The 12,376-nt window shown below is 39.0% G+C and overlaps 1 protein-coding gene across 3 annotated transcripts in view; it reads left to right on the forward strand.

Moving 5' to 3' along the window:
• The window catches only part of map3k15 (mitogen-activated protein kinase kinase kinase 15), a 78,256-nt gene that overhangs the window by 63,289 nt on the left and 2,591 nt on the right, over positions 1-12,376 (forward strand). Inside the window, exons 16-26 of one of the 3 annotated variants that reach the window (XM_012956991.3) lie at positions 342-469; positions 580-710; positions 1,422-1,527; positions 5,562-5,719; positions 6,123-6,306; positions 7,728-7,875; positions 8,603-8,777; positions 9,264-9,449; positions 9,674-9,779; positions 10,225-10,432; positions 11,498-11,610. In XM_012956991.3, coding sequence (XP_012812445.1) covers positions 342-469; positions 580-710; positions 1,422-1,527; positions 5,562-5,719; positions 6,123-6,306; positions 7,728-7,875; positions 8,603-8,777; positions 9,264-9,449; positions 9,674-9,779; positions 10,225-10,432; positions 11,498-11,610 — 1,643 coding nt within the window. 3 annotated transcript variants of the gene reach the window in all.

A 12,376-nucleotide genomic window follows, 5' to 3' on the forward strand; every position in this document is an offset into this window, starting at 1 on the left:
CATTTTTAAGCACAAGGGAAAACAGTGTAACTTTCATGGTACATAGGTGTATAAGACTCTGCTGATATCTAATTGTTTGATGTTTGCTACGTTGATTTCTTTTACATCCTTCTCAGGAACAAAATGCTGTTGTTGGAAGGCATGTAGCTGTTTTGCTTTGCAGGTATTTTGCCCGTGAGGCTGGTCACATCAAAAGGTATTTGCAGCCAGTGGCATGCTTCAGCTCCAGATCTTCACATGTAGCATCATCCTATACTAATTCATTACAGTCCTTTTAATTATGCAGCTTGAAATTGTCTTTTATTTGGCTCAGAAAGTGACTTGTTGTTATCATGTTGCAGATATTCCCAACCTCTACATGAGGAGATAGCTCTACATAAATATCTGAAGCATCGCAATATCGTGCAGTATCTCGGATCCATTTCAGAGGATGGATATATCAAGATATTCATGGAGCAAGTTCCAGGAGGTTTGGCTTGTCTCTTAGGATTCTCATGAAACCTGGTTAAATAACATTTGCTTCTACTAGGATGGTATCTTTCCCCAAAATATTTATATATTGAAATTCCATTTAACCAGGTAGTTTGTCCGTTCTATTGCGTTCAAAATGGGGACCTTTGAAGGAACCCACCATCAAATTTTATACCAAACAAATCTTGGAAGGACTGAAATATCTTCATGAAAACCAGATTGTGCATAGAGACATAAAGGTAAGTACTTAAATAATACTTTTCTTTCTTTCGTTAAAGATTTCTTAACCCTTTTACCCCAGTCACCTACAGGAAATTCATTTTTTTAATACAGTTTGCTAATTTGCCCTCTCTATGCAGAAACATTCCACTGCTGTTATACCATTCAACAATGGTGGCATTACAGCAAAGAATGGCTTACATTTTTCCTATTGCTGGGGTTTTCCTTGCTTTTCAGAGGTTTTTCTATAGAGGTATCTGTATCCCTGGCTTTCTAAGGCGCTGACACACAGTAGAGAACTACCAGAGACACATGAGAATTCTGCTGTAAACACTTCTCCAGATTGTTGATGTAGAGTCTAATTTGTTGGGCATGGGTTGATGATACCAAATAAGCTCACAAGTGGCAAGTTAACTGCAAGTAGCTTGCCATAAAGCACATTTCCTTCCCCAAGCCAGTTCCATCTCTTCTAAATGCAGCACATTCTAATCAATATAAGATGAATCATGGTATATTAAGGGCACTTTTGGCACCTATGCAGGGGTCATAATTGGAATATTTAAGTGGTAAATTTCAGAAGAATGCTAGTGTCTCAGTCCTATGGCCAAACTTTATCTCTCAGTACAAAGTATCAAAATGAACTGGAGCAGGATATGATTGTACTGCTGAGTTTTATGTGTTTTCGTTTTTAGTGACCTAAACTGTATTTGCTTCCAATATTCGTTCTTTAGGGGGATAATGTTCTAGTGAACACATACAGTGGAGTATTGAAGATATCTGATTTTGGGACTTCCAAGCGCCTGGCTGGAGTGAATCCATGCACTGAAACATTTACTGGTGAGAACTGTATAGTTTAACTGTATAAGTGCTTAAAGAGTTCATTGTCTTATGGTTGTTCTCTCCATTCTGCTAAACCTTTCCAAGCTCTCTTTTGTATAATCTCCCCTTTTATAGTATATTCTGTTTGTATGCATTTATACAAATCATGTGATGCTATCATATTGTCTCTTTCCAATAACTAGTGCTTTTGTGATTACTCTGTATAGAGAGGTTTTAGGCAAACATTAGGACAGCTCTCACTAATTCATATATACATGTATGGGATCTGTTATCCAGAAACATATTATCCAGAATTACGGAGAGGTCATCACCCATAGACTCCGATTTAATCAAATCTAGTTTTTAAAAACAATTTTTCTCTGTTGTAATATTAAAACAATCCTTACTGGAGGTAAAACAATCCTATTGGGTTTAATGTTTTAATTAATGTTTAAATTATTTTTTTTAGTAGACTTAAAGTATAATTATCTAAATTACAGAAAAAAACCCTATCCACCTTAATCTATTTCTGTTATTAAGGGTCAAGAACAATATCTACTTATGTAGATAAGATATTTTATGCCTATTTTGTTCAATAAGCAAGTTTAGGGCACGATGTCTTTATATGATATGGCTTTTTCTGGCCCCTTTCTTACCTATGGGCTTCATAGCAGGGCTGTGGAGTCGGAGTCGGAGGCAATTTTGGGTACCTGGAGTCGGAGTCGACAAAAAATTAACCGATTCCGACTCCTACTAAATTTAAATGGGAAAAATAAATAAATAAATAAAGCAAGTTTAAATGTCCCAATCCACAAACAGTCATAATTAATTACTTCTCTGCTATAAGAATAAAGCCCAATGCACGCAGTGCAGAAACAAACACGTTGAGCGACCATGAAGCATGCTTTTCATTGACTGTATGCTTCACTAAATGGGACGTAACGCACAGTTAAGGTGCGGCAGCTCCACTGCGTCATGTTCCTCTGTTACTGGGAACCCAATGCCCACTGGGAACCTAGCCTAACTCTCACTGATAACTAATTAAGTAAATAAAATTTGCAGGACTAAAAATACTTGTATACGTGAAGGGAATGGATAGTCAATAGTTTAAAGGAACAGTAACACCAAAAAATGAAAGTGTATAAAAGTAACTAAAATATAATGTGCTGCTGCCCTGCACTGTGTGTTTACTTCAGAAAATCTACTATAATTTATATAAATAAGCTGCTGTGTAGTATGGGGGCAGCCATTCCTGCACTGGTACAGCTGGGGTGTTTGCTACAGAAACCCTACTATAGTTTATATAAATACCTCCCTGTGTAGCCCCGGGGGCAGCCATTCCTGCACTGGTACAGCTGGGGTGTTTGCTACAGAAACCCTACTATAGTTTATATAAATACCTCCCTGTGTAGCCCCGGGGGCAGCCATTCCTTCACTGGTACAGCTGGGGTGTTTGCTACAGAAACCCTACTATAGTTTATATAAATACCCCGCTGTGTAGCCCCGGGGGCAGCCATTCCTGCACTGGTACAGCTGGGGTGTTTGCTACAGAAACCCTACTATAGTTTTTATAAATACCCCGCTGTGTAGCCCCGGGGGCAGCCATTCCTTCACTGGTACAGCTGGGGTGTTTGCTACAGAAACCCTACTATAGTTTATATAAATACCCCGCTGTGTAGCCCCGGGGGCAGCCATTCCTGCACCGGTACAGCTGGGGTGTTTGCTACAGAAACCCTACTATAGTTTATATAAATACCCCGCTGTGTAGCCCCGGGGGCAGCCATTCCTGCACTGGTACAGCTGGGGTGTTTGCTACAGAAACCCTACTATAGTTTATATAAATACCCCGCTGTGTAGCCCCGGGGGCAGCCATTCCTTCACTGGTACAGCTGGGGTGTTTGCTACAGAAACCCTACTACTAGTTTATATAAATAAGCTGCTATGTAGCCATGGGGGCAGCCATTCAAAGGAGAAAAGGCACAGGCACATGGCAGATAAGAGATAAAACACTATTGTATTCTACAGAACTTATCTGTTATCTGCTATGTAATCTGTGCCTTTTCTCCTTTTTTCCAGCTTGAATGGCTGCCCCCGTGGCTACACAGCAGCTTATTATATAAATTATAGTAGTTTTACTGTAGCAAACACACCAGTTTTACCAGTGCAGGGCAACAGTGCATTATATTTTTATTACTTTAAAGCTCTTTTATTTTTTGGTGTTACTATTTCTTTAAGACTGAAGCTTTAAAACATTTGAAAAACTGCTGTAATTCAGCTGTAATGTTATCTTAAAGGAACAGTAACTCCAAAAAATGAAATAGCTGTAAAGTAATAAAAATATAATGCACTGTTGCCCTGCACTGGTAAAACTGGTGTGTTTGCTACAGTAACACTACTATAGTTTATATAAATAAGCTGCTGTGTAGCCACGGGGGCAGCCATTCAAGCTGGAAAAATAAGCTCTGTAGAATACAATAGTGTTTTATCTGTTATCTGCTATGTGCCTATGCCTTTTCTCCTTTGAATGGCTGCCCCCATGGCTACATAGCAGCTTATTTATATAAATTATAGTAGGGTTTCTGTACCAAACACACAACTTTTACCAGTGCAGGGCAGCAGTACATTATATTTTAGTTACTTTTATACACTTTCATTTTTTGGTGTTACTGTTCCTTTAAACTTTAAACATGACTATGGGATTCTAGGGAAATCATTAGGAGTAGGAGTATAGATAAAATTGTCTATCAGTTTATTATCAGTTCAGTTGTGTTTTAAGTGCCCCTTCCCCTTCCTGGATGTATAAAATACATTAGCATATTAAAAACAGAGGAGTCTGAGGGCTCTGGCACACGGGGAGATTAGTCGCCCGTAGCAAAACTCCCTGTTCGCGGGCGACTAATCTCCCCGAGTTGCCTACCCCTGCCATCCCACCGGCGAACATGTAAGTCGCCGGAGGGATGGCAGACGCGGCGGGGCGATTTCAGGAAATCGCCGAAAAAGACTTGCGAGTCTTTTTTGGCAATTTGCGCGAAATCGCCCCGCCGTGTCTGCCATCCCGCCGGCGACTTACATGTTCGCCGGTGGGATGGCAGGGGTAGGCAACTCGGGGAGATTAGTCGCCCGCGAACAGGGAGTTTTGCCGCGGGCGACTAATCTCCCCGTGTGCCAGAGCCCTGAGTCATGGAGTCAGAGTCGGAAGTATCAGAAACTGAGGAGTCGGAGTTGGAGTCGGAAAATTAATCTACCGACTCCACAGCCCTGCTTCATAGACTGCTTTGTAGGACATCATTATTTTGGCGTAATATGGCCCACAAACTTTTAGTAGGGCAGCTAACTATGAAAAGAGTTGGACAGTGCTAATTTACACCCTAATAGACCCCAATAAATAGTTTATAAATATTTTTATTACTACCCATAATTATGGATGGGACGTTGGGTTGGTCAATAGCATGCCCTCTCTTCCCCCAGGGTTATCACTTGCTTACATAAGATACAGGAGTAAGGCTATATCTCTACAATTTTATACCTCCTCCTTTACACCTGCGTTGGGTAGTTGAGTGCCCACACCCCTGTGCATGTTATTCTCCATACCCCGCTGCACACCAGTTATGGAGGGTTGAAATTAGCACTTTAATCTGCAGATAAGATTACATCAGTGTATTGATTTGTTGATTTTGTTGTTAAGCATTAGAGCTTAAAAAAGCATTTAAATGGCCAAAAAGTGGGCCTCATCCACAAAATTGGTGAGAAATATATCTTTCTGTCTGTCTGTCCATCGATCTATCTATCTCTGGCAGTCTCAAATTAGCTGTTTCATGCCAGCTTAAGAAAATCATGTACCTATTTAAGCTAAGGAAAAATGCAACATTCTGTCTCCACATGCTTAATATGTTACCACTGTGCTGTGAGACATTTAAATAACTTTGAAACCCATAATCCCCAGTCAGTTGTAAGTGCCAGCAAGTTAATGAGATAAGCAGTAGGCATAAAGCCAAGATCTTGGCCCTGTGTTTTGTGCATGTGTTTCTTATTCCGTTCGGCCTCTGTTTCAGGAACTTTACAATACATGGCTCCAGAGATCATTGATAAAGGGCCCAGAGGATATGGTGCTCCTGCTGATATCTGGTCTCTTGGTTGTACAATCATTGAAATGGCAACTGGCAGGCCTCCTTTCCATGAACTGGGGGAACCCCAGGCTGCAATGTTTAAGGTAACAACAACTTTTTCTCCAAGAATGGGCCTTTAGCATATTTGGAATTATGATTAAATAGGAAATATCTATTTACTATTCTTATTCATTTATTAGAAAGCACAAACCATTTTGTAGATTGTAAGCTCTTTTGGGCAGGGCCCTCTTCACCTCTTGTATCGGTTATTGATTGCTTTATATGTTACTCTGTATGTCCAATGTATGAAACCCACTTATTGTACAGCGCTGCGGAATATGTTGGCGCTTTATAAATAAATGTTAATAATAATAATAATTTAGTAGTGCTACATGTTAAAGGCAAAAGACGTAGACGCAGTGTAAGATATCTGCAGGGGAGAGAATGAAATGGCTTTTAGATCTGACCATATTACTGGACACCCATAAACCCATTTCATTTTTTCAGGTTGGTATGTTTAAAATCCATCCAGAAATCCCTGAATCCCTATCAGCAGAAGCCAGAGCTTTCATCCTGCTCTGTTTTGAGCCTGATCCCGCGAAGCGTGCTACTGTAACTGACCTGCTAAGAGATTTTTTCCTTAAGCAATCAAATAAAGGCAAGAAGAGTAAAATTGCTTTCAAACCTTCAGGTAAGGATCACCATTTTATAACTCAGCTCCCCCTTCTGGCTTGATGTTTGAAATGCACTTAGTTGCCAAGATACCTGCAGTTCCACAGTGACTAAATGCACTGGGCAGAGCACAGAAACACTTCCACTGGCTGCATAATATTGTTATACAGGCAATCAGTATTAATACTTAAAATGGAATTTTGCAATATTGCAAGGCTAGATATAAGAGGGGTAATATTTAATAGAACTTTCTTACCAACTTAGTTGGTATAGGGGTTGTAAAAGTATCTAATGTTGGTGATTTGGGTACCTTACTCCTGTGATGCACTGAGGTATATACTATTATAACTGCCTGCTGTACTTTTACCCAGGGAGGATACTGCAGTGATAACTATAAAAAAGAAGGATATGGTCGGATGGTATATGGTTGTACCATAAGTGAAATATAGTAGACATTTTATGGATTTTGGAGATTAAAGTTTTCTCTTCATGTTTGTGAATGCTTAGCGCAGCATTAATTACTTTTTATGTGTGATTAGGATTTTTAAAATTTTACTCACTACTGCATACATGCACCATGTGCTCCCATAATATATAGCAATATATTAATTTATAGCAGTCTTGCACAGATTTATCGTAGCTGATAGTTTCTCATTTGTCTGGCGCTTTCAAGCATGGGTGCTACTGTTTACAGTGACAATCCATAATGTGCCACCTGACATATACACAGTATGATATGCTGTTATTGCAATGCAGCTGTGCTTTTAAGCACATGTTTCCAGTTACTGCAGGTTATTGAATGAGAATTTCTTGTTTGCAGTCATGGTATTGCCTGTCCCATATAGTTGGACATTGCTGTTTTAAATAATATTACATTTATTATATTCAGTATTGTGATTATCATTACAGTACAGTATGTAATGTGTACTATCACCAAGCACAATTTCTGCCTCCCCCAGAGGCCTGATGTCCAGGGCATAAATCATACAATAGTTGGGTTTATAAGCATTGTGCTATGCAGTCAGAATTAGAGGATATCTTCTTTCCCCCAGGCAATTGTGCCCTTAACAATGTGGCACACTTTCACACTTTGCTGAACTATTCAGTGAAATTAAAACTCAGTTCTGTGTTGGAGCAAAAGCAGAGTCTGTTCCTGTCAGATCTAAGGTTTAGTCCTGCTAAGCCTAAAATAATGAAATACCTTGTGTTAATGAACAATAATGCAAATCAGTGTATTAAAGCCTGTTTCCCATGGTACAGGTATTAAGTTGAACCTTATAAATGGGCCAGCAGCCTAGATCTGGTATAGATATAATATATTTATTTTAGAAATCTGAAGCCAGTGATGCAATGGAACCTGTTGCTTGGATTGTTTTATTGTGCAATTAAGGATTGTTCATATTGTAGATTATAACCGCAGCACATCACTGCCTATCCCAGTTCCAGGGGAGCTTGCTGGCAGCAGCAGTAGTGAGCATGGATCCGTGTCCCCCGACTCTGATGCAAAGCAAGAACTGTTTTTCGAAAAGACCAAGAGGTCAAATTCAGATTTTCCCATCAACAAAGGTTCAAATTCCAACTTTTTAAGGTAAACAACAGCAAGTGGCCCATGTCAGTGTACTTAAACCTCACAATGGATGGGCTTCCATATTGTTTGCAGAGTTGCACTGAATCCAGATTTGATTTGGAATTCAAATAGAATCCCAACAGATAAATCATAAAGGGAGAAAGAAAGATGAAATCACTGGTGGGTGGGGTGCCGGTACAATAATCGCCAGTAGGAGCACCAGTGCAGGGTATCAGGTAAGTGATTACATTCATTGGGCTTGTCTAACATTTGGCACCCCCAGTAATTTAACCTTGAGCCTTAAAAATCAAGTTACATAGAAATCTGGACAATGTAATGTGACAAATATTATATAATGAATACATAATTATTAACAATATCATATATATTTTTGGTTTATATAGTTCTTTACTAATTTTTAATTCTTTTCAATTTTGAATTTGGAAAGTAGAGTTCGGATTTATTTTATAATACCTCTGAATCTTTTGTTGAGGATTTGGTATTTGGCCATTTAAAAATTATGGATTTGGTGCAGCCCTAATTGTCTTTTTACACTGTAAATACCATTTCATTTGCATATGTAAATAGAATTGCTGTCTCTTAGTGAGATCAGATTTACAATGCTGTCTGAACCGATAGGTCATGTTGTATAAAGCCGTGTACATTTGGGGGAACTTGAGGGAATGTATTAATTATATGGCTGGTCAATGTGTTGTTATAGTTGTACCTATCTGTGTCTTGTGCCTAGTGTTCCAGATGACAGTTCTGTATCAGAGGATCGAAGTAATCCTCCTTCACCAGAGGAAAGAGACTCTGGCTTGTTCCTGCTGCGGAAAGACAGTGAGCGACGGGCAATTCTCTACAAGATCCTAAATGAAGAAGAGAATAAAGTGTCCTCGCACCTTCAGGAATGTCTTATGCAGGTAAGAAAGGTGAAAACAGTTAAAATCAGTCCACTGAATGCAGAAATCCTAATAGTTTGAAAGCAGGAGTTGGAAATAGAATGATGTTTATTCAAAGTGTATTTGTAATCTGTTTCTTGCTTTATAGGGACGAGTTATATAGTTATTGGGACTGTTAAACCTTGTGTAGAGTGCAGTGAAAACAACATTATATTTTTTTGGAGATAGGAATCAAAAGAAATACTCCTCCAACGATTCAGTGAATCCAAACTCTGTTTAAATGTTCAGAACTTGCTTGAAAACAATTTATAAAATGGATGCTTTGTTGAGATTGGTGTTTTTAGTTGTCCATCGTGTAAATGTCGCTTGACTTCAATTCAGATGAAAATAATAAAGTTTTTTTGAGACTTAAAAGAACCTAAAGCAATTTAATTCTATTCTGAGAGGTTTTTATTCCAGCTGCTGATTACTAAAACTAACGATGGAAAATACTGCTTTTATTTGCAGAGTTCAGAAGACGTGCAGCTCTCAGTCACCCATATCAAGCAAATAATCAGCATCCTAAGGGAGTTTATCCGCTCTCCAGAGCATAGAGTCATGGCTTCTACTATTTCAAAACTCAAAGTGGATTTAGATTTTGATAGCACATCCATTAACCAGATTCAGCTCGTTCTGTTTGGCTTTCAAGATGCGGTAAGTCACTCAGAATGTTAGCAACTAATCAATAGATCTTTGCATGTATGTCACAGATAAATATACAATACAAATAAATACCGGTGCTAGTGGGTTCTACATTTACATTGGGAATGTTGATTCAAAAGGAGTGAAAATGCAGTTTTGAGTGTGGGAAAGTACTTTTTAAATATGCATGCATTTCAGCTGGAAAGTGTATAATACCAACAACATTATTCTTGTAGATCAACAAGGTGTTACGGAATCACCTAATTCGGCCACATTGGATGTTTGCTATGGACAATATCATACGCCGTGCAGTGCAGGCAGCAGTTACCATCCTCATTCCTGGTACGTTGTTCTGGCCCACAGTGCATTCATTTTTAAGGACACAATGCAAAACTAAAACAATTAATATTTAAGGGGAGCTACAGCTGTGGTATTTGGTGCCTTTGGACCCCCCTTTTTTTTTTTTAGAAATATTAAGCGAACATAAAATGCCAGAGCAGTGACTGAATAGGGACCAACACACACACCTATGTTAAACATGAGAAGGGTCCTCTGTAGCAAATGTCTCCCAGTTTCTGGATAGATGTGTTTATGATAATTTCAGACATTTTCATGTGAATCTGTAACTGAAGTTTCTTGAAGTGACATTCTAAAAGGAAAGCTAAAATTGAAGCTGTTTATTATGACTAGCATGTACATGGTGTATGTCTGGCCATGTGTTTGACATAAGGGCTCATGGCCCCATAATCTGTTCTTTCGAGGTAATCCATTGAATTCTATTTTACAGAGCTTCGAGCTCATTTGGGTCCTGCCTCAGAGAGTGAAGGAGTGGACAAAGAAGTGGAGGATGAAGATTACCAACCAGTGGTGCAAAACGGCACAGAGGAGGTGGTGATAACATCTGGTGTCAGCACCCTCAGCTCAGTAGTTTCCCATGAAACACAAGGCCAGCAAACCAACCTGCAGCTGGGCAAACTGCGGCAAGAAACAAACAGGTAATAAGCATAAAGCAAAAATGTACAACTCCACAGCACATAAACTGGGAATGCAGAAATGCTATAGTCCTATCACTAAAACAGGAGATGACATATTTATGTTCAGTATCAGGGTCATTAATTCTCAACTTCATTATGAAGAAAAGAACTCTGGCTTGTAGACTGATAACAAATGTAATACTTTGTTTGGCTAGCATTGGGCATGATTATAAGCATCAGTCAGTATATACTCAGAAGTATAAAGGCTTCCAGATTAGCTTTGCTATAGTGTTAATGTTTTCTTGGCAAAATGTGAGTGAAGCAGGCCTGAAACACCAGTCTCTAGCAATGGTAATATACATTTTTTTAGGGAAATGTATGTGGCTAAGGACAGTGCGGTAATGGTTGGATCATGTATTGCTGATTCAGAGGATTTCTTTCAGACAGTGACAAATACTGAAACAAATCTATGCTCAAAAGTCCTCACCAGTAATGGATGCCAGTTAAAAAAATGCTCAGCTCTAAAACATCCAGTAAATTGCTGCTTCCTGAATCATCCCTTCTGTACAGAAGTCCAAAATCTGAAATAAAAGTAGTAGAACTACAAGGAAGCGCACATTAAAGAAAAACTATATAGTGTAGTAAGTTAATACAGATTGTGGAATCAAAGTAATACTCCTTCAGTCCTGTCCCTGGATTCAATCTTGTCCCTGAGGAAGTGTGGCATATAACTTGAATTGAACCTATTTGTGTCCCTGCTATACCTATATTGGATGTTCTGTAAGAAGCAAATTTTTAGTGTTTTACTTACTTAATAAAATCTGCGACACTATATACAGCTTGGATATGTCCAACCTGTGGAGCACTGGAATATTTTTTCAAGATAATAATTTACACATAACCAAACACAGCAAACTGTCCATGAGCATATCAGGAGCAGTTGGCTCAGCAGGTGGTACAGTCCAGCACTAAGGAGCTCACGGGGACCCAGGGGCCTAGTACTTTACCCCAAGCCATTTAAAGGCCTCGCATTCTTGTCATTAGAGTTTTGTTTACCTGATTACAAAATCCCTTTTCTTTTTAAAGGTTGATGGAAGAGCTGGTGTTAAAGGAAAGGGAATACCAGCTGATTTTAAAACAGTGTTTGGAGCAGAGGAATCATGACTTACATCTTCTTCAAATCAAATCGAGTCCAATTGGTAATAATGCTTTTCCAATATTTTAACAATCATATAATCAGTTACATGATTTACTTCATAAATATTGTGGCTTATAGTACATTTGCTGGTTTAGTAACACTGACCCCTCAAAAGTCAACTTATAGCTAGATTTTTGCAAACAGAACAATTACCCCTTTAAGGTTATTAATTTTTAGTTCATCATAGAATTGATATCCTCTTTCTTAAGCTCATTCCTACCATGCCAGGCAGGGACGGGGCTTTCTTTTTTTGTGTACTGCATGTGGGTTGAGCTTAGTTCTCAGATGCATTTCTGTGGGAATCAAGCATTTCCTTGTAACACTTAGGGTAGGCAGTGCATAGGAGAAACTCCTACCCCTGATTATTCTCCCTGACTTTGGAGAACTGCCAGGATAATGTCTTTACCAGGGCTGATGGGCATATGCTACGTTTGCCTCCATCCCACAAGACTATATATATTTTATGGCTACAACAATGATGGGGCCCCCTTCATCTTGATCTACTGTACCCAATTGGCTACCTAGGTTTGGAGTTTGTCAGGATATTAAGTGCTAACAATGTGCTTGCCAAACAATGGCTTAGACTGTGGACACTTTGGCACATCATGTGACCTTATTTAATGTCACAAAAATTTGGGGATGTAGAGGAGGTGGGCAAGTATTGTGATTTTATCTTTATCATTGCCCCAACAGTTGTGCAGTGTACACCTGTTGAGCTCAGACTATGTATTCTATCTGCATAAAGCTTATGTTGCTCTCTAAATCTG

This window comes from Xenopus tropicalis, chromosome 2 (genome assembly GCF_000004195.4).
Source record: "Xenopus tropicalis strain Nigerian chromosome 2, UCB_Xtro_10.0, whole genome shotgun sequence".
In the NCBI taxonomy this organism is placed as follows: Eukaryota; Metazoa; Chordata; class Amphibia; order Anura; family Pipidae; genus Xenopus; species Xenopus tropicalis.